The following is a 22,540-nucleotide window of genomic DNA, read 5'->3' as shown; positions in this document are numbered from 1 at the left end:
TTTACTGATAATTTATGATATACGGTTTATCATGAAATATGAAAATTATATTAGTATTTAATTTTTGGGTGAATATGTATTTTCATGTTATAAAATTTATATTTTGTACAAAGTGGCAGAATCCGTCTGCCGAATGACGTCACGTTAAAAAACAAAATGGCGGTTTAGAAAGCAAGTCGAACGTGTTGTCGAGAAAATTCTGCACTTTCTGCAGAAATTGCGACATAAAATCAACATTTCACGGCAACTTAGGCGTCTAGTCATGTCCGACGAGGGGATATTAATCGACTTCGGCAGCGAGAGCGCTCCTAGTCCGTCTGGAGGTGGGCAAGCGGCCGCCGGAAGTGGTTCGGTAGGTGCAAGCCAGGTTTTCTTGGGGACTTCCACTGACAGCACCACCGGTAGAAAAGCTGAAACGCCGCCGACAAATCTTCTAGACGACTTCGGGTTCGAGACGGCCCCAAGCGCGATGCCAGGCCCGACTGGGTCATACCAGGACTTCGAACCGGACGACGAGGACATGCAGAAAGCGGCTGAACGAGGTATAACTTTTTATTTTATTAATTTTCGAATTTTACAAAATGGGTGCGGTTTTTGTCAGATGTATACAATCATACGTGTTGACAGTTTTTGCTTTCATTTTCATCAGTGAAAAAAAGTTAGGAATGAAAAATAATATGATGATAAAGGATATATAATAACATAAAGAAGACATGATGACAAGTGATTTGAAACTTATAAGCCTTGCATATATGGGTTTGATACCTGGTCACAATATTATTTTTCTTTTAATTAAAATTTTATGATTGTACTTAAATTTTCGTCTTCGAGAATGTAAACAAATGTTATTTTTGCACTATTTTACAGCATTGTCATCAAGGTTTTAGGGTTAGGGTCACAAGGTGTTTCAGTAGTCTTATCAAAGGAACATCCTGTCAATAGTGCCCAAAAATTCTTATTGACAGGAACATGCTGTCATCATAGATCAAGTTTGCCCCAAAATCGTATCAACAGAAATATCCTGCCAATAGTGCCCGAAACATTCAGAATGACAGGAACATCTTGTCAATAGTGCAAAAATTCTTATTCAGTTATTGACAGGAACATAGATCTGTCAATAACTCTTATCGACAGGGACATGCTGTTATTTGTGCAAAAAATATCAACAAACATCATGTCAATAGTGCCCAAAACATTCATAATGACAGGAGCATCCTGTCAATAGTGCAAAAAATTCTTATTGGCAGAATGACAGGAACCTCTGTCATTAGTCTCAGCCATCATTATATGTTATCAGTAGAACTGTAGATGACATTATGATTTATCATTTCAAGCAAGTAGAATTCCAGATTTTTATTAGTTTTATGTTCATACAGTTCCTGCCTTGAATTTTTTTACTTTCAAGGTGGTTATTATCTAAACATATTTCGCTGTAGGAGAAAAAATAAGGATTTCATTGTGTTTTGAATTTGTCATGTGTCATTGGAGCAATTATGTAATACCATACTAGTACTAGTAGTCATACAAAGGAGTCATGGTGTCATGAATTCCTGGGGAAGAAGTCACCACAAAAAACTGCATGTACAAATAAGAAAATCACTGTCAAAATTTCAGGATCTACAGTATACTAGGAGTACATTACATATTATCAGTACATGACATTATAAGCAAATAGAACTCAGTACTTATTGAGTTTTATCTTTGGAATAATGTATCTACTCAATTCCTAGTGATTTGAAATATTGCTAGTAATCATGATTGGCTCATGGTTTTCATATTCACCAGTTTGTGCTTTTGAAAATTTGAACGAACAAATTTGTATTATTTTCTGTTACAAGGCTTCAAGAGCTTAATTGAAACCTTTTTTTCCTGGATTTCGAAGCTGACAACAGTCCTTAATCTAATTGATTAAATAGACAAAGGGCATTTACAATTAATGTTTGAGTGCATTTAATCTCAAAACTTCATCAAATAAGCATAGAAAACAATTCCAAACATGCTAAATGTTAACAAAATTTTAACTAGAATCTAAGTGGCACTTCATTTTTTTAACCAAGGAGGTTCCTTGTTTTAACCAAGTGTACCACGATGATGATCTGCTAGTTCTAATTTCCCCACAGTCTAATAAGCAGTATACGTATCTATTCCCATCATTAGTGGACGAAGAAAACTACCGCATCATGCTGAGTGAGATATTGATTAAGTTACAGTGTGTCCAGTGTAGTAGTCCACACACGTAATTTCATTTGGTGCCTGTCCCAAATTGGCAGCCAGTCTTGTTAGTCGGGCAGAAATAATTTGTATGCTGCGGACGGTCTGAATAGCATGTGTCTTGTCTGTAATTTCATCCCAGCGGGAATTTTCTGCCCAAAGTACTAGTTTAGTGTGCTGTGGCAATATTGAGATTGACATTTTTAAATTGGTACCTTTACTGGCTTTAGTATAGTGAAGAATGGGTTGGTTAGGCAGTTTCTGCAGAATTTATGCAGTAGTCATCATTTTTTTGGAATACTTGCACTGGTGCACAATACCGTAAAATCCCTATTTACGTACGCACTTTTTAAACTTTTCAATTTGCAAGCAGGTGCTCCAGGCTGACGTCAAAGTCGGGGTGCGTATGTTAGGAGGGGTTCTTCCTCGGAAAAATCGCATATCAGCATGAGAGTACGGTACATCTTCATGCAAATGAAGTGTGGAATGCTACCACACAATCAATCAGTAATAAAGAATAGATAATACGTACATTTAGATTGTTTGATATTTTCTACCCAGAAACATTTTCTCAGTAACCCTTTAAGTCGGTAAACATCATCGGAAGGATGATCATTCATGTCAACCTCTTAACTATCCACCGAAATGCTGGAGTGCGTACGTTAGGAGGGTTTTTCCCCTGAACGTTTCAACTCACTGAGTCAGGCCCGTAATCGTCCCCAAATCAGGGGTGCGTACGTTAGGAGGGGTGCGTAAGTAAATAGGAATTTTACGGTAACATGGAAATTTAGTTCGGGTGTACAAGTTGCAAAAGTTGCAACATAAGATAAGATACGTAACTTACGTTGTCAGAAAAATGCAATTCCAAACTTATTCAGTTATTGCCTCCCTTCCGACCCTTAACTTGAAGTTCTATTAGCTAACTTCAACATTTTGAACATGTCTAGAACAGCAAAGCTTAAAGTTTTATTATTTTTTCTACCCTTTAAATGTCAAGAATGTGCTGTGTACTTGGCAATGTGTAAAATTATGATAGTTCTTTTGCGCAGGTAAACCTTCACAAATATTTAGGTGCACCGGGTGACATTGTAAAAGAATTAGGTACACAGCTCCAGATCCAATATTTAGTATTTTTAGCCCTGAACACTAGTTTCAGAAATAGTTATTTTATTATTGATTAATGGGAGATATATTTCTATCTGTCTCTAAAAAAATATGGATTCATCTGCAAAATAGAAATGTTTCATATAGTCTAAGACTTAAAAATGGATTTAGGTTTCATACATAGTTTTCATCTATTTTTCGTGTATCATATTTCTTATCATATATTCATAAGAAAGTTTGAAAAGAGTTCACAATGTATCAATACTGTAGTTCACTTAAAAGCAATCAAAAAGGTGTGAAACTATTGACTGAATTTCCTTTCGTAAGTTGCATGTGCTGAGTTATAAGATTTAAACATCTAATATCAAATCTATATATTCATGGACTAAAACTGGGACACTTCTATCGGCCTGTATTCTTGCCCTCGCGACATTTCTGGTGTGTGAAAAATGTTATTGATTTTCACAAGCCGGGAGAATTGATTAGCGGTAGATACTGATGATTCGCCAAACTATTTATAGGCCCCTCTTCTGAAGACGTGAAACCATTGTTTAATCAAGGTGTTGCCTTTTAAGGTTTATTTTTTGTTTATTGTTTATTTGCCTGTAAAGAGAAAGAAATCACTTCTTAGTAATCTTACTAATATAGTTATAGCAATGAAAAAGAATGTGACGGGGAGACCAGAAAATGTATTATGGTTTTTTATGGGTCTTCCCCAAAACAAGCTATAGAAACTGATCATTAATTAATCATTGTAATATATCTATGATCGTTACAACTGAGATAATACGTATGATCGTAACAATTATTGTTGATTATAACATACATTCTTAAGCAAATAAGGTCAAACAAAAGGAATAATAAATACTACGTACACACAACAGATTTACAAATTACAAGAAAGCAAGGAAAATTAACAGACTAGCTTTACTAAATAATGAAATACTAACTGCAGAGGAATGCCGAAATAAATAAATCAAGTATTGATAAGGGAAAATAGATTTAGCTTTTTTTTAATGCTCAATAGTCAATATTGAGGACTGTACATTGTACCACGGTCATGTGCAATTGTATTTGTATATGCAACTTAGCTACAGTAGATATGTTTACTTTTTAATGTGGTTTTCTCAAGGGAAAAGGTTTTTTAAATTGTCGGTTGAAATAATATTAATTGGGCATGGGTAGTACAGTAGTTGTACAAGGGTGAAATATTTGCTGTGTGCTGAATTTGCAGTGGTCCGCGCCGAGGGCAACATGAAAACAAAACCGGCACAAAATTTTAATGATTTACAGTTTATGACAGAGAGACACTTTCCACTTTTTTGTTCACTCAGGTAGATCTTGAAAGATGATTCACTGAATCACGATGTGCAATATAGTCTTCAGATTTTATCACAATATGTGTAGAATAAAATGGTTTTGGTTTAGGTTCATTTTTGATTCTCGCATGTACAATGTATGATTTTATTACAGTCTGCTAAGGATTTGAATTTATTTATATTTGCTATGAAGGCAAGCATGTACTTGGTGAATGTACTTTGAAAGTTCTGTTGCAAATTTGAAGATTTTCTTTTGCAACTTTGTTTTGTGTTGGTTTTATTTCAGGCAGACATGTACAGAGGAGACACAAAGGCAGAAGAAAACATGTACAAGGCAGGGAAAATAGTAGATTTAGAACCAACACATTTTGAATCTGTCTTAATCTTATGGTAGTGTGACTGTGAAAAGAATTAACCACTTCAAAGTCTACAGACAAAAATTTTGGTTTTCAATTAATCAATTGCCCTTCTTGTATTTGCTTAGTAGTAGGTGTTTGCTGTGGTAGCTATAGATAGAAGGATATTAATTTTTGTTGTTGTGGCCGTGTTAACATTGTTATTGTCCTTTTGTTGTTGCGCTTGTTGTGCTTGTTACCTACATGTATACTTACTTTTAGCTTGACTTGAATTTTTGCCGTTTTACAAACTAATGCTGTCTATCACTCTAATAGTATGTTCTGTGTTCTTATTAAAAATATTAATCCAGCAGCATGATATTCCTTTATTATTTAATATCTGAAGGTATATGATTTTGGAGCTTACTTTAAATTCACATTATGGACCTCGTCTTTTTTCAAAGAGGTAACATAACACAATATATAGTAATCTTCCGAAACCTGCTCATGTTTCAATCAAGAAAATCAATATTCTGGCAATCTATTTTTATCCTCGAGCTGATGTATATGCTTCTTCCAAGTCTGTTTCTCCAGTAAACATTTCAAATTAGTACATTTTGGAATTTTTGTTTGGAAATAACTGAGAAAATGTCAAATATTCATCAGTATATTCCAAACTGTCTACCATGTAGCACTCGATACACAACCTTAATTGTGCCGCTAGCTAATTAGATTAAATAAAGCTAAAACTTGTTGATTGATTGACATTTAGATTAGAGTGATTGTGCTTTAGCAATTTGATTTCTTGCCTTAAAAGTGAAAGAAATATTTCTAAATTGGATTATCCACATGAAAACACTCTTCTTTTATTAATGTGTCCTCTTTCCAGTTTGGAATATCAGAGAACCTAAGAAATATATTGGTGTAGTGTTGATATTAAATATCATGGCACAAGATTGACATTTGGGGGGTATAAAATTGGAAATCTTAATGCATAACAGAAGATCTTCATGCCAGCAAAACATGACAATATAAGTTATAACGTTTGATTTGAAAACTTACAATGACACCCCATGAAAAATATCAATCAAGCAAAATTGTAATCAAGTAGTACAAAAGAGGTTTTATTATTTTTCTGATACTCAAATGTCAAGAATTTTCTGTATACATGTACGTCTATAAGTGTGCGATAGTAGTATGTAGCTTACCCTGTACCCTGCACAGGTATCTAGCTACTAGTACCTGGTGCACCGGTGCACCCACAGTAAGAAAAGTACATGTAGGTGCACAAAAGTGCACAATTTTATGCACCTAGTATTTCAAACCTTGAGTATAATACCTTAGTGGGAAAGAAAATTTGTATAAAGCAAATCATGATCAACACTTAAGACTGTATTTTCTTCTTCTCCAGATCTTGAGGAAGCTGCTAAGGAGGCGGAAGGAGCGGTGATCGGTACCATCCCCCGCCCCACGGACCTTCCCCTCCCCCCTGCGCCCCCCGCGCCAGTGGCACGGCCCGTCCCTGTGGAAGACTTCAGCGATGTGGCCAAGCATTCCATAGTGGAGTTGGCTGGTCAGTGTGGACTCTAACATTTCACGATGGGGGGTTTTGATATTTCACTTAATACTAATCTTCACTCAAAGCCTCAACATAAGGACCACCTGGCCAATGCGACTACTTTTTGGTGGCCCCTTAGATAATTTTTCCCATTGACACAAGCATTAAGAATCCTGTCTATAGTGACCACCACCTGTCCACATAGACCAGATTTGATTGGTCCTCTGATGAGTGGTCTTCTTACGCAGTTTTGGCGGTTTGGAATCCAGGAAATGTAGTAGTTGCAGAAATGTACCCACTAACATGAATCAGTCTTTAGAACAAAATTATGTTTTTTTTTGTGTGTGTCTTGACTTGAGTAGTATAATTATTGATGTTTTTAAATAAGACTTCTGTAATTTGATAGTTAAGTAACACTCCTTTTCCAGCTTCTGGGACCAATGAGCAACTGAATATTTGTCAGCTTGCTCTGCGAATTTCATAGATAAAGATCAATTTTTAAAAAAAAGTTTAAAATTTTGTAATTTTATTATATACAATTTTTGATAAAAATGTGAAATTTTTATTATATTACAATTTTTAATAAAAAATTTAAAATACAATATTTATCAAATATTGTTGTCTTTTAAATCATACTTTTACATGTTGCACCATCTTCCAATTATGAAATCAGTGCATGTGGATGCACAAATCCAATTTTGTCCCTGTGTGGTCGCTTAGTCATAGCAGTTTTGTGGATAGGCATTTTTATGACAATACGAATGATAACAATAACCTTTGTGTTTCAGGTGACGACAGTTATGGTAGGAAGGTTATCATCTTCAGCTGCTGTAGATTACCTACCAGTAAGGAGCTCGACCACCAGAGACTCTTGGGGTACGTACACCTCAGCTTCCTCCAGATACATTTTGAAACTTTCGCAGGTTTTCACATTGACCTCTCCTTTATGAATTCATGTGAATATGCATTTCCAAAGTATTACTATTACTAACTGCAGGGGTTTTTCTAGAAAAATTAAACAAGAGGGAGCACACACAGGCAGAGGAGCGAATTCTATGTATTTATCGATGAATTGATTGCTGTATGCTGGGGATTAAGCTAAAATCTGAATTCGACAAGGGGGCACTGGGGTGAAACAAGAGGGCGCAGCGCCCCTCTTTCCCGATTTAGATGAACCCCTGCTAACTGTACAGTCAGTACTGAGCTACAGAATTGTTTCAACTGCGAACTTGAAACACTGTGGAAACCTGCAAAGGTGAATGCATTTGCAGTACTGTATATGTAGCCCTTTTATGGCAAATTTAGAAGCTAGGCTAGCGGACATGAGATCTATAGTTCATGGGTTCAATTCCTGACATTCCTGGCTTGACGTTGTGCCCTTGGGAAAGCCACTTTTCCCACTCCACCTTGGTGTAAAAATGGGTACCTGTCTTCCGTTTGGGTAAGAGGTAAAATGGCAGTGGAAGGAGAGGGATGGGCTCCACCTTCCAATACCATGCTCTAGACATAGTGGATGGTAGTCCTCTGGTGTCATAGTCGTGGGTGACTTCTGTGACTTGTCAGTCCATAATCTTACATGTAGTACCGTAAAATCCCTATTTACGTACGCACTTTTAAAACTTTTCAAGTTGCAAGCAGGTGCTCCAGGCTGACGCCAAAGTCGGGTGCGTACGTTAGGAGGGGTTCTTCCTCGGAAAAATCGCATATCAGCATGAGAGTACATCTTCATGCAAATGAAGTGTGGAATGCTACGGTAATAACCACACAATAAATCAGTAACAAAGAATAAATAATTAATACCCGGTATATTTAAATTGTTTGATATTTTCTACCCAGAAACATTTTCTCAGTAACCCTTTAAGTCGGTAAACATCATCGGAAGGATGATCATTCATGTCAACCTCTTAACTATTCACCGAAATCCCCTGAACGTTTCAACTCACTGAGTCAGGCCCGCAATTGTCCTCAAATCAGGGGTGCGTACGTTAGGAGGGGTGCGTACGTAAAAAGGAATTTTATGGTAATGCCCCTTTATTTCCTCTCCCCTTCTGTAGGTACCTGCGCCAGACCCTGGACCAGTATGTGGAGAATGACTATGTGCTGGTGTACTTCCACTACGGACTCAACAGTCAGAACAAGCCCAACTTCAAGTGGCTCATTCAGGCTTACAGAGAGTTTGACAGAAAGTAGGTGTCCTTCCTTTTTTTCAATATAATAAATGATAATTAATAATATAGTTTATGAATATGTTGAAACGCTTTTGACATAATAAATGATACATTTGTTAACGACATTCGGGTTGTGTTGCCCGCGAGTTCTTTACTGAATAAAATCATAATCATAATCATAAAGAAAATGAAAGTTTGATAACATTAATGAGGAGACAGAATGAAACTTCGTGCTGATATGAAATGAAATGTGGCGTCGTGTTGGTGTAAAGGTTAGGGTGTTAGGCCCAGAGGTCCTGTGTTCGAATCCTCTGTCATGCCGCAAATTTTGTGTCATCGGAAAAGGCATTTAACACTTTTCTCATTCTACCCAGGTGTAAAAATGGGTACCTGACTTCAGTTAGGGAGGTTAAAAGCCGTGGAAGGAGAGAGATGGGCTCTGCATTCCAATACTATGCCCTAGACACAGTGAATAACAACCCACTGCCCCTACAGCCTTAAAAAGGCTATGGGACTACACCTTACCTTGACATTTTATGGAAATGGCATGTACAAATTTAGCAAGCTATTAAAGGGCCTTTGTTTCTCAAGTCATTTTGAGAATGTTTTAAGAAAGGTTGATGTGGTTTTCTTGTGTTTTCTTCAACCAGTGTTTTTAAGCTGTTTTGACAATGTGTTTTGCAGGTACAAGAAGAATCTGAAGGCCCTGTATATCGTCCATCCAACCAACTTCATCAAGATTCTCTGGAAAATCTTCAAACCTATAATAAGGTAGGTAGAACTCTCTTTATAAGTCATCAATGTGAAACATTTGGTATATCAAGAATAATGAAAATAGCTTGAAAATTTCACATTACATGTATTGAACCATCATTCATGCATCTATGATGATTGTGTATTATTTGTATATTTCCTCATGATGCAATTCCTGATATGTAATTATGATGTCTACTGTTATGTAGAATTATGATGTTTTACATGAATTCTAGACAAATCAAATCTTCATAGACTGAAAATCTTCATCAATTCAGAAATCAGAATATTGCAATATCATGTAAAATGTCAGAGTGTCTTCTTTGCAATGATTTTTAGTCAGAAAAGTCTAGTATTATATAATCATATATAAGAAGAAATTGATGTATGAAAAATCTTATTATGTTTCCTCCCATCATAGTTTTCAGGGCTCAAAACCTGAAAATTTAGGTGTACTGAAAGAATTTTGGATGCACAACATGAAATAAAGTAGAATATCTGATTCAGCAAAATATATTTACAAACCCTACTGCCTGAAATTCTATAGCTAACGCCAAAACTATGTAAACAAGTAATACATCAATCAAAGTACAACGAAGGTTGTATTATTTTTTTTGAAACTTTAATTTCAAGAATATTTTGTGTATTAATGTGTAATTATAGTACTACCCTATAGCCTACAAAAATATCTAGGTGCACTGGTGCACCCACAGTCAAAAGAGTGCATTACTACATTTTTTTGTACAGTTCTGGGTGCACAAAAGTGTACATGCACCCAGTATTTCGAGCCCTGGAAGTTCTAATAGTGAATGTTTGTGTTACAGTGTGAAGTTTGGGAGGAAGATCATGTACGTAAACCTCCTGAGTGAACTGAAGGAACACCTGTACTTTGATCAGCTGGAGGTCCCACAACCTGTACTAGAGTAAGTGAATCAACGAGTGAACGAATGAACACACAGATTAATGAATGAACAGGTTAACGAATCAGTGGATGAATGAATGAATGACTAAACCTGTACTTCGATCAGCTGGAGGTCCCACAACCTGTACTAGAGTGAGTGAATCAATGAGTGAACAAATGAATTAGTGAATAAATGCATGAAGGAATGAGATATCAAACGTATGAATGGATGAATGAAAGGAGGAATAAAGAAAGAAGACGAGGAATGAATGAATGAATGACTAAATCTGTACTTTGAACAGCTGCATGGAGTTCTCATGACCTATTCTTGAGTTAGTGAGCGGTGCCCAACCAATATATCTACAGTATATGTACAATCATATGCATGACTATAGTTTCCTTAACGTTTAACACACTGAAGTAGCTGTTTGGCACCCAATTCCCTATTGGTTACAGAGTTGGGCAGCTGGGAGAAGGTTAACAAAAGACTGGGATATAATAGAGTGAAAGGCATTTGAATCTTTGGGTTTTTACAAAGAGGAGTTTTTATCTGGCTAATCTCTCAAGCCTACATGTCATGCCAACAAAATCTAAAAGCAGACAACAGCTACCTTGTAACTTGAAGACTAAAAGCTCGTTGATAGGGTTGTGCTATGAGCGTGGCACAAGTGGCAGCACAACCCCACTGTTTTGCCATACAGATAAGATTCTGTGGATCCAACTGCAGGGTTGGACATGCTGTAAGATGCTGCATTCCACTTTTTGGATGGTAACGTAAAGCCCATTGTATTGCTGAGGTCCCAATTGGAAAAGGGGCCCCGCCTGTTTTTTTGGCACTTTCGGACGTGACCCCTACGTGGCCCTGTTGTACTCCCTGCGACTCCCGGGATAGTTTTGAACCCAGTCGGGACCCTGAATCATATTAACTCAGACTTAAAATTAACGTGGGACACAGTTACACAAAGATGCAGTGAGCTAATTATGCAAACACCAATAAGGTACCCTCCTTGCAATTCACCGGGACATCATGTTGATTTACATTTAAGTTCTTTGTTTTGATTCGCCATCTTTATGTTTTGAGTCAATATTTCTAGTCTATTACGTTACTGTTAGTTATTTTGATAAGGATTTATGTTGTTTGATGAAAAGTTGTCAAGTCAATCTTTATTTCTGTATTATTTGTTATTACTTGACAGTTTTATTGTTACTATGTATTACTATGTATGGGGTTAAACCCCCCAGGAATCTTTGAAAAACGCCGCCTGCAGGCGATATGTATTCCTGGGTTAACAAAATAAACAACAACAACAACAACAAATTTGTGTCTTCGGGGCCCTGCCAGGACTACACCCCCTACGGTCACCGGCACATTTGGGAACATAGCATAAGTCTAGCTCCTTGAAAAATCATCATACTATTCTCAGTTGAGGATGACAGCTTTGTCCCTTTATCTTTGATTGACAGACATGACAAGAGACTGCTGGAAAGGAACAAGCCGAAAGCTTCGAGTACGTTTTACCGTCAGTCGCCGGACGCAACCGACGAGCAACCTCGCCCAACGCAACAGTTTGGAGTCACCCTGGAATTGTAAGGATAACGTTATAGGACAATTCTATACTTCAGAATTTGTTTGAATTTCCAATTGTTGGAATGCTGCAAGTATAAATGATTTTTCATTACGGAAATCGTTGTAGGCTACCGTACGACTTTGTTGTCATAGAATTTTTAAACTGGCTATGACAGACCTAACCAATGGCAAGAATCTAATGAAAACTGTTTGTTTTTTTTCGAAACAAAACAGATTTTTTTTAGACACAAGCATGACTATCCCAATAGTGCCTTCAGTTTTCAATCATATGACAACTGTGAACAGCTCTTACAACTTTTCATAAGAAGTTATATGTAGCTTCTGAACTAGAATTGACCTAATATGATAACTATGTACATGCACATATTATTTGTATTTCACTTGTCATTTATTTTGAAACATACTGAGAAAAGCATATGAAAGTATACCACAAAAGAGTGAAGCAACTCAGATACCTGTTTTTTTGCAACTAGAATTATATTTGCAAAATTGTTTTCTGTAAGTTTTTGAAATCTTAGAAGAAAGTGGTTCCTTCAAGTGCGAGACTTTGTTTGTTTGTTTTATTTAGATCTCCATTAGTACATAAGGTACATGAGGTACATGTACATGTAACATTGATTAGGGCAAAGTTACTAACTTGTTTGATTTTTTATCTGTAGTCTGAAGATCCACAACCATGGGGAACCTCTACCCAAAGTCATGCAGGAGACAACAGCATATCTCAGGCAACATGGTCCGTATTAATTTGTTTTTATGGAGATCTAGTTTCGGGATGTGTCTGCGTCTGTGTGTGTGTGTTGGTGTTTCCGTATTTTTATCTCCATGAAAAATGGAGATATAGTTTTGGGTGTGTCTGTGTGTGTGTGTGTGTGTTTGTGTTTGTGTTTCCGGACTATTGTAGTCAGCATAACTCAAGAACCTCTGGATGGATTACGATGATATTTGGTATGTGGGCAGGTGTTGTGAATCCGAAATTCAAGGTCGATTTTGGGCCCCCTGGTATGTGACCTTGGTACTGCAGCAGAAATTCAATTTTTTTATCTATTGACCTGGACGTGCTATGGTCTTGATTTTTTGGTGGCAGATAGCTTGTGGTGTAATGAAGACGTGGTGTGAGTTTGGGCCCCCTAGTAGCTTGCTCTGGAACTGCAGGGGCGTTATCGTGAAAATCTTCTAAGGAGAATAACTGAACAAAGGAACGACGGATTTCCATGATATTTAGTATGCAGGTAGCTTAGACAGAGATGTACATAATGAAGTGCAAATTATGCTAATTGGGACTTAATTTGCTTAGCTAATGAGGAATATCTATATTTGCAGTGTTTTCCATTATCAGACTCAAATACATGTAACATATGTAGTTTATGGAAAGTGGAGCATCAAGAGATAACAATTATGCAAATAAATTCCTAATTTGCATAATTAATGCAAAAGCACCGAAACTCATCAAATTGGAAAATTATAGTACAGTCAATATTGCAACATGTGTAAGTAAGATAAATATGTTTAGGATTAAGCATATATCATGTAAATGTGTAAGTCATTTGCATAAATAGAATTGTTCATGGAGATATGAGGTCGCGGAACTCTTGTTGTAGTCAGCATACCTCAAAAACCTCTTGGTGGATGATGATTATATTTGGTATGCGGTTAGGTGTTGGGAAGATGAATGTCAAGGTCGATTTTGGGCCCCCCGGTATGGGACCTTCTTTTTGTTGTGTCTGATTGTGTTTTCACATGCTAGGCGTGTTGAGGACACTGACAGGAAGTTAGGTCAAAGGTCCCAGAATGGTCCCAGAATAGGTTATCTCATTTCCTGTCTTCAATTTCCTGCTATATGCATGTCTGTTGCCAGTGGGAAAATGCAAACTAGATAGAATCAGCAACAAAGTAAGAAATTCACAAAAACGTTAAAAACATTTCGCGGAAGTACAATGTACATTTATGGGATCTTTGATTTCTTGTTTTTACAACCAACCAGTTTTTGTGTACTGTAAGCACACGCTAGCTGTGTAAGACCAGAAGCATTCACTCAAATCAGGAAGATCCCCAACTCTTTTCGATAAGTGTGGTAGGTTTTTTAAGGTGCTGGAAGTGTGACTCTCATGAAACTTGGGGCCTCCATCCAAAAGACTGCATCCCCTACCAGTAACATGCAAATTGGTGTATAGGCAATCAACAGGTAGGATGGGATAAAAGCCCTTTGCCTGGTCATAAGTAAGGTTGTTATGCTACATGATTTATAACTATTTGGCAAAAACCAGCAGTTCAGCACCAAGGACAGTTCTGTGGGTTTTCAGTTTGCTTTGGCATCGTCTTTGTGTAGTGGTTAGGGTGTTTGGCCCAGAAATCAGATGGCCTGGGTTTGAATTCCCTGACATGCCACTGATGTTGTGCCCTTGGGAAAGGCACCTACATTGTAACACGAATTTAATCACTTCGCTCAGGTGAAAATAAGTACCTACATGTAGCTTCCGATTAGGGAAATCCCTCGTATAGGACGATAAATAGAGGTCCCATGTTTGAGACGAGCCACACCTCGAGCATATAAAAGAACCCACCGTATGTATCAAAAAGAGTATAAATCCATTCCGGTGTGAGTTGCTCAGATAAATCTTCCCGGATATGCAGCTTGTACTATTCAGTACAAACTTGGTGTGTTACGCCATGAGGCGGTTTACCGGGTATGCCATACAAACAGACATGCAAATTGGTAAACAGACTGTCAACAGGTACAATAGATTCAGTTGGTGAATCATAACCAGGATTGCTACCAATTGAGTCATGGCATGCTACATAATGTATTACTATTGGGTAAAAACCAGCAATTCAGCACCGAGGACAGTTCTGTAGTGTTATAACTTACAGTGGGGATCAACCTCCACTAACTGACCAGTCTAACTGGTCCAGACCTTTTAGCCTAGTGGTTAGCGCGTTGATTTCCCAAGCCGTGCGGATCAGGATTGGCGCGGGTTCTAATCCCGGGAGCGGCGTCCTCGCCCCTTTGGGTTTTTACAGTGGTTCCCACGCTGGCCCTGTGAGTAACGATCAGATCACACAGGGATGTCGTACTCGGAGACTCGGGACGAGTCTGAAAAGAAAAGGGGGAGTAGTGTAACAGTGGGGATCAACCTCCACTAACTGACCAGTCTAACTGGTCCGGACCTAGTGGTTAGCACGTTGATTTCCCAAGCCGTGCGGATCGAGATTAGCGCGGGTTCTAATCCCGGGAGCGGCGTCCTCGCCCCATTGGGTTTTTACATTGTTGTTTTTTGACACTGATGGTTGTTTTGTTGACAAATCTTCCTCAGGTGTGGAGGTAGAGGGAATCTTCAGAAGATCTGCCAATGCGAAGATGGTGAAGGAAGTGCAGAAAATGTACAATGAAGGTACGTCAGTATATGTTATTTGTTTCTCAATGTCAATGTTAACCCCACAAAACTGTATTGGGCATCACTTAGGTGACTGGGGGGTTAGGGTGGGTCAAGGAGTTCTGTAATTGCATGTGGAAAGAAAGAATTTTTAAGCTGTTTGTGGTTGGAATGTACATTTATAACTTCCCTAGGTATATATACATATACCCCCTTTGGGTCTATGCCTACATTTGTATGGGTAGGCTTTAGAATTTGATGTTATGGATTATTTTGTGCATTGTATGCTTTAGTGGACAGTTTGCAAAATAATGGTATTTTAGTTGCCTGCTAATGTTTCTTGCAAATGTCCCAAAAGTTTTGGTCTCAGGTCCTTCTATATATGTACATCATAATCACATAGATGTTGTTTACTATCTAGGTAGGACAGTTAACTGGACGGAGCTGGGAGACCCACACCTGGCCGCGGCCATCCTGAAGACGTTCCTCCGTGAGATGCCGGAACCACTCATAACCTTCCAACTGTACGACGAAGTCATGAGAATACACGGTCAGTCACTTTTTATGTTAGGCCACATCTGTTTTCATTCGTTTCCCCAGGCCTTTCTGTTACTGTCATAGCAGGGCTGAAAATTTACCTTGGGGAATACCAAAGAATAGAAATTTAGGTGCACAGGAAATATTTTTGGTGAACAACAGTAGAATGTCAGCAAAACCTTGAATTACAAACCTCTGCTCTTAGAGCTCGAATCTGAACTTTGTATGTACTAATGCAAATGTTTTCAAATTGGTATTTTCTCTGGCACTGATATGTCAAGAATATGCTGTATACTTGTGTGCAGTACTGTAGTACCTTAGTTTACATATTTAATTCCACACAGATATCTAAATGCACCGTTGCGCTCACAGTTATGAATTAGTTGCACAGCTCCAATTTTTGATGCACAAAAGTGCACATTATATGCGCCCAGTATTTCAAGCCCTGCACAGTCAACTTGTTTTTGTCCCTCCATATCAACAGGCCAACAGTACAATTTCTTTTATTTACTGTTGTATTTTGGACACATCATGTGTTTAACGTGATAATTTGGGTTTTCCTTGAGTGTTGATGTTTTCATTTACCTCATATGTTGTTGTTTGTGTTTATAGGAGAGTTGGACGGCCATGACAGACTGATGGCCACTAAGGAACTGATCAGTGGGAAGCTACCAGAACTCAACTATGTTGTGCTGAAATTCCTGGTGGACTTTCTGGAAGAGGTGGGTAGTCCTAACAGAACTGAATACACTCACTTTCATGATAGTTTGCTAAATGTATACCATGCATTTTAGGCATGATTGTTCTGTGGTTGCCCTGTCTGTTATGACAGTGTTACATGATTTTGTACACATCCCCATTAACGTATGCACCAATAAACAACAACAACAACAGGGCGTTATAAACTTCCTGGCACATTTGACCAATTGCTGACGTCACGTACCGGCAATGACACTTGTCAATAAAGTCACGTGTCCGTAACTCTCGCGAGTTTACGTTCGGCAGTGATTGGTCATTTTTAATCCTGAAGAAGGCGACAGTACCAGTGGTCGTTGAAAATTTGATCCCTGAATACCTTAGTGTTGGAAGAAAGTTTAGCATTGTATTATGATTACTACCAACACAGATGAGCTTTCATTATATGATTTTGTATTGATAAGGAAGAATAGCCAGTAAAAGAAATGTCAACTTGAAGCTAATTGTGGATCCACATCAAGTCAAGTCATGATGTAGTGGGCATAGTAGTGATTAGCGACCCTGCCTCTGGACCAAGAGGTTGGGAGTTCGAATCCCTGCTGTTGTCGCTCATCAACATGCATGTTACTCTAATCATTCTAGTTTTTTTTTAGACTCAAACTCCTTCATGCATCTCACATTGTGACTTACATGGTGTCATATGTAATTTACTACAGTACTATAAATGCAGAAATGTTTGCGGTGGTTTTATGTTTGCAGTTTTCACGGTGACCGTTTCTCCGCAAACTTAAAACCACCGCAAACATTTTTGTCCAGCACTGTAGCAATTTGTAATTATAGCACTGCCGTGATCTTTAAACCACCGTGAACACTCCATTTTCGCCTTAGTGTGAAATAAAAACCACGCAAACATAAATGCATTTACAGTATACTCAATGCTATTGTCGTATTTACCAGGATTTATCTCAATGGACTCGAATTGCAAATCTAGATGAATAATGACATGTGACAACCCATGCATGGTATACATAGGAAAATATACTAAAGAATGTCTAGACGTTAGAAACTCCTCCAATGATTGTAAAATCCCATTGTCATCCCATACTACTATTACCATATTGTATTAGATAGATAGAATAGCCTTATAGAACTTTAGTTATGTACCTGTGGATGCCATACTTTGTACCTTGTACAATTGTTGTTCACTAAAGTTATTATTATTATTATTGTGTCATATACTAGCCTAGGGGGAAGTACTAGTCTAGTACTTCTGATTGAGATGAAAACTGAAAATGAAAACAGAAACGTTTTGGCATTCAATCTATGATCTGGCTTCATTCTTTGGCTGCATACATGTGTACTACATACATTGCAGGGGGTTCTGCCTCTGAAAAATCAGGAGTTGATCATGGTAGCTGGCACCACACACTCACATGGAACTTAGAATACAACCACTCGATCAACGTCTAAATAGTAACAGACTTGGTGTTGTTGTTTATTGGTGCCTACGTTAATGGAGATGTGTACGTTATTGGAGAATTTGTGGTACTTTACTCATAATTTCTTTTCCCTTGCAGGTCATTCTGTACAGCGAAGAAAACAAGATGACCGCCCAGAACCTGAGTATCGTGTTCGGACCCAACCTCCTCTGGTCGACCAATCAGGCGGCTTCGCTGATGTCGCTAGGACCAATCAACATGTTCACGCTGAGATTGTTGGAACACCATCAAGACCTGTTCATCAGGGATTGGGGGACGTCACCCTAGGTCGTAACGTTGGGCAGTCTTGTTGTTTTGTTTATTTGTTTGTTTGTTTGGATGCGTAGGAGGATTTGACAACAGTGAGTTAACTTATATTTGGCGTCCGTCAAGAATGATGCTGCTTTCAATCTATATTTCTAAGTTGCACAAAATGAATTGCACCACTGTTGACTTTTGAGAAAAAATTGCACCAAATGCATAAAACTGAAACTAAAAGACAAGTTTTGTCCCCAAGGAAAACGAAAGCCCACATATTTGATGATAAATCCTCATCTGCATCTGCATGTGCTTTATGGTTTGTATTGAAATATGCATAATCATTTCTGCTGTGTAGTATATTAGTTGGTTTACAGGGAGTATTTGTGAGCATAAGAACTTATTAAGTATGTGTATATTCTATGTTGCCTATAAAGAAAGTTTACATCTTGTTGTTTTTTATGCATAGTAGGAAATGTTACAAATGAATGTGTATTTTTGTTTCATTATATTGTACAATCTATACAGTATTACGGACCTGTATATGCTGTGTTAGCTGGCTTTAATATCAAAATACCACTCTTAGTACATGTAGAAGAGCTCGGAAAGAAAAACAACATTGTGACCAATGGAAATATGTATCACACTCAACACAAAAAGTTCGAAAACTTGAATTTGATTCATAATCATATCTCCATTATTACTTTATCAATTTTATAGTATAATGTATCATTGGAATACTTATACATCAACATTCACAATAATCCAAGCAACTTGCCACGGCTTTAACTGAACTTTATTTTCAATATGCGTCAAGGTCAAATACCAGAGCTGACTACATGTATGTAAGAACGTCACGAAACACAAGTACCAAAATTCCCGTCAACATAGTTTCTGTGGCATGGAAATTTCTGCCCTTTTTTGGCGACTCACTCACATACATGTAAATAGCCCTAGCCCTCAACCCATGACCATAGCAAAAGTTCGTCATTATCAAGGTTGATAAATAAATCTTCCAATGATACATAATACTGTTATTGATAAAATAACAAAGGAGATACATGTATGATTTATCAAGATCCAGTTTCAAGACTTTTCATGTTAAGAGTGCTTCACATAATAATATGTGCAATTTCTGCTTCTTTCAATAGTAACCAGAAAAATGGGCCAGGGTACTATGATGATCTTAAATTATTGGTCTTATAATATTATTGATGTGAATTCATTTCTTGTCTAATGTACATGTATGTATAACAGTTAAGGGAAATCTTTTGCAAATATGCAAAAGAAATTATAGTCCACTTATTAGGTACATTTCAAATAGCACAACAGTACAGTGAAATTCATGGTCAACTTCCATGAAGTAATGACAATTAATTGTAACAGAAATGTAGTAGATTATACTGCTCAATATATAGAGGTTAAAACTAACACTCACATCTATTACTTAGATGGTGACTAACATAACACTGATACAGTAATAAGTTGGTTTTCAAAAGTGTTTCTTAAACATACTTATTTCAAAATAAACAAGACGAAATTCATTGTGGGGTTCAGGTTTCATGTAGCTTAACGAAAAGGGTATGATATAGAAGAGCATAGCATTGTGGGGTATACGGTCTAGGTATGCAAGTGCAAAAATTATATGTTATGCAGTACTGTGTGGTACAAGAATGCTATGGATAGCGAGTTATACAATATAACCAAGCGTGTGGTACAGCGATGCTAAAAATTGAGGGTTATACGGTGTGAAGTTGTGAAATTGTATGATGTACGGTGAAATCTAAGAATGACAGAACATTGCATAAATTTTGGGGTACACGGTACAAAGGAGGATAGGTTAAATGCAATTATGTGACATACAGTGAAAAAAATAATCTTGATTTTGATAAATGGCTTGCATATATATTATATAGATGTTGGCAGTATGTCATTGAGTGTTTTTTTTGTATATACTGAATACAGAAAATGCTCAGTTCTGAAAATATGATGATCTCGAAAGAACTTGAAATATACTGTTTTGTATTTTGGGTGTTCACTCATCGCAGTATGCGCTACCTACATGTAACTTCTAATAACAAAAACTACTAAACGGATTTTGATGACAAATATAATCTTAGCACTGAAAAACTCTAGCTTTTGAAATGCAATTGTAACATATGGAATTCTAACAATATGATACATCTGCAGTTAAAAACGATTACTAACTGCAGTTGTGTATGTGTGATAGATTATACTCTCACAATGGATAGGACACTAAGTATACTATACAACAGCAAATAACAACTGATGCATATGACAACCAAATGAATGAAAGTTCAATTGTGGTGACATTAAGGTAAAGAAATGTACTACTTGTTCAAGGATATGTGCTTCGGTACAATATAGGGAAGGTACCTACATGTAGTTACCTCCGCAAAAACGGAGGTATTGCAATCAGTTGGTATGTTTTGTTTGTCTTCGTGTGTTTTCGCAGTTGGATTGCCTAACAAGATGTTTAATGCAGAAATGGTGTACTAGGATACTTTGAGAATTGGAAATCTGGTCCAATGTTGTAGAATTAAAAAAAAGTGATGACTCGTAACTATACCCACACATCTTTGTGTTAGGGGTACTCATTAAGATCTTGTTTCCTTTTAGAAGAGTAAGCTGTTTTTCAGGGTACTTTTCTGTATGTATATGGTGCAAGCCATAACACAATACAGCTGTTTTGCCATATGGATCAAATTCGTAGGGTGAGGTTCGATCCAGCTCAGACATATTTTAAGGGATTGCATTTGTCACTTAAGTTGGTGATGTAAAGCTGGCAGCCCCGTGTATGAGGGAGCTTCAGGCATTAGCCACAAGCGTCAAACCTCTGCATGAAAAGAACCCAACACACTTATCGAGAAGAGTAGGGGTGACCCGGTGTGCTTGGCTGAAAACATGATCTTTAGTGAAGCCACATTGCACTACCACTAGCTACTTGAAAAAGCATCATGCTTCACCTCAAATGAGGATGACTGCTTTACCTTTCAATTCTACAGATCCTAGACCCCCCTCCAAATGCAGGGTAGGTTTGGACCACATAAACATGACAAAATCAGACAAAGGAAACACAAAGCTACAAATACTCAGCTACAAATAGATAATGTCTGTAACATTTCTATATCTATGAATACAGACACATTTTCATAATATGTTGTGCCACATTCCATGAAATCTTTTGATATTCATCATAAAACTGGTTTTGAAGTTTTGAGAATGTTATGTATACCACTGTTATTCTTATTAAGTATGAAGAATTTGGTTATTCTGTATAGTTTAAGATTTGAACTTTAAAAAAAGCAGTATATTGCAGTTGGTCTAGCTATTGGATGCTGAATAAGTTGTTCACTATGGCCCAGAATATAGTATGTAAAAATGATGTTATGTTTTTTGTTTATTGATAGTTACTTGAGTCGATATATTATTAATGTGAATTCTTCAATGTGAAAGTATACCATGACATGATATTGAATGCAATGGTCTATCATATTTTTTGTTGTTTTTCCTAAGATGATATTTAGTTCCTTTTTTTCTTCATTCTTTCTTATGATTCTACACTTAATTATTATCATGTCATTTTTATTTGTCTCTGTTTGGCTTAGTCTTGCCTGAATATCGTTGTTTACATTTTTGTGATTTCTCTTTTCAAACTTCTGCCGTTTCTATTCTTCATTCTTTGCTCCTTCAAAACACAAACCAACGAAAGAGTCCCGAAATGTCTGTAAAATTTTTCACTTCATATCGAGCAGTTTGTAGTGTATTGCTGTATTGTATCGGACAGAAATTTTGTGCTGAAAATTTCTCCTCAAACTAGAACTAACGAGAAATATATTGGACGCAATAATAGCGGTGCTACAAATGGTTAAGCATTCATTATTCTAGAATTAAAAGATGTATCTCCAACACGTTTTATTTTGCGGTCATTTCACATATTAATGCCATATAGATTGGGTTAGGCCTTCTTTCTACATGTACTTGCTTGACGGCGATCGCAGAGTGACCTTTCAGCGACTATGTGTGATCCTTGATTTCATTATTGAAATAAATGATACAAGATGTAAACGTATGATCCAAAACGTAAAAAGAAATTAGTTCTTTATCTATGCCATTTATTGAGTGGTATGTCAAATCGCTCAGCTGTTGCAGTTTCTAGTGGAAAGAGGCTGTACAAATTTCGGACCCTACCAAATAAGTACATGTTACTATCGTTTATATATAATGTAAGAAATATTCTAC

The 22,540-nt window shown here is 37.2% G+C and overlaps 1 protein-coding gene across 1 annotated transcript; it reads left to right on the top strand.

Moving 5' to 3' along the window:
- The first annotated feature begins 126 nt into the window (after positions 1 to 126).
- On the top strand, positions 127 to 22,207 carry LOC136421952 (rho GTPase-activating protein 8-like). Its single transcript, XM_066409557.1, has 12 exons — positions 127 to 542; positions 6,381 to 6,542; positions 7,316 to 7,403; positions 8,582 to 8,713; positions 9,380 to 9,466; positions 10,273 to 10,371; positions 11,814 to 11,936; positions 12,597 to 12,670; positions 15,249 to 15,326; positions 15,730 to 15,858; positions 16,458 to 16,567; positions 18,119 to 22,207. The coding sequence occupies exons 1-12, from the start codon at positions 263 to 265 to the stop codon at positions 18,305 to 18,307; spliced, it is 1,551 nt and encodes a 516-aa protein (XP_066265654.1). The 5' UTR covers positions 127 to 262; the 3' UTR covers positions 18,308 to 22,207.
- The last annotated feature ends 333 nt before the right edge of the window (positions 22,208 to 22,540 follow it).

Source organism: Branchiostoma lanceolatum, chromosome 16 (genome assembly GCF_035083965.1).
Source record: "Branchiostoma lanceolatum isolate klBraLanc5 chromosome 16, klBraLanc5.hap2, whole genome shotgun sequence".
In the NCBI taxonomy this organism is placed as follows: Eukaryota; Metazoa; Chordata; class Leptocardii; order Amphioxiformes; family Branchiostomatidae; genus Branchiostoma; species Branchiostoma lanceolatum.
The sequence above is the reverse complement of the archived record's forward strand: the minus strand, read 5'-3'. Positions and strand labels throughout refer to the sequence as shown.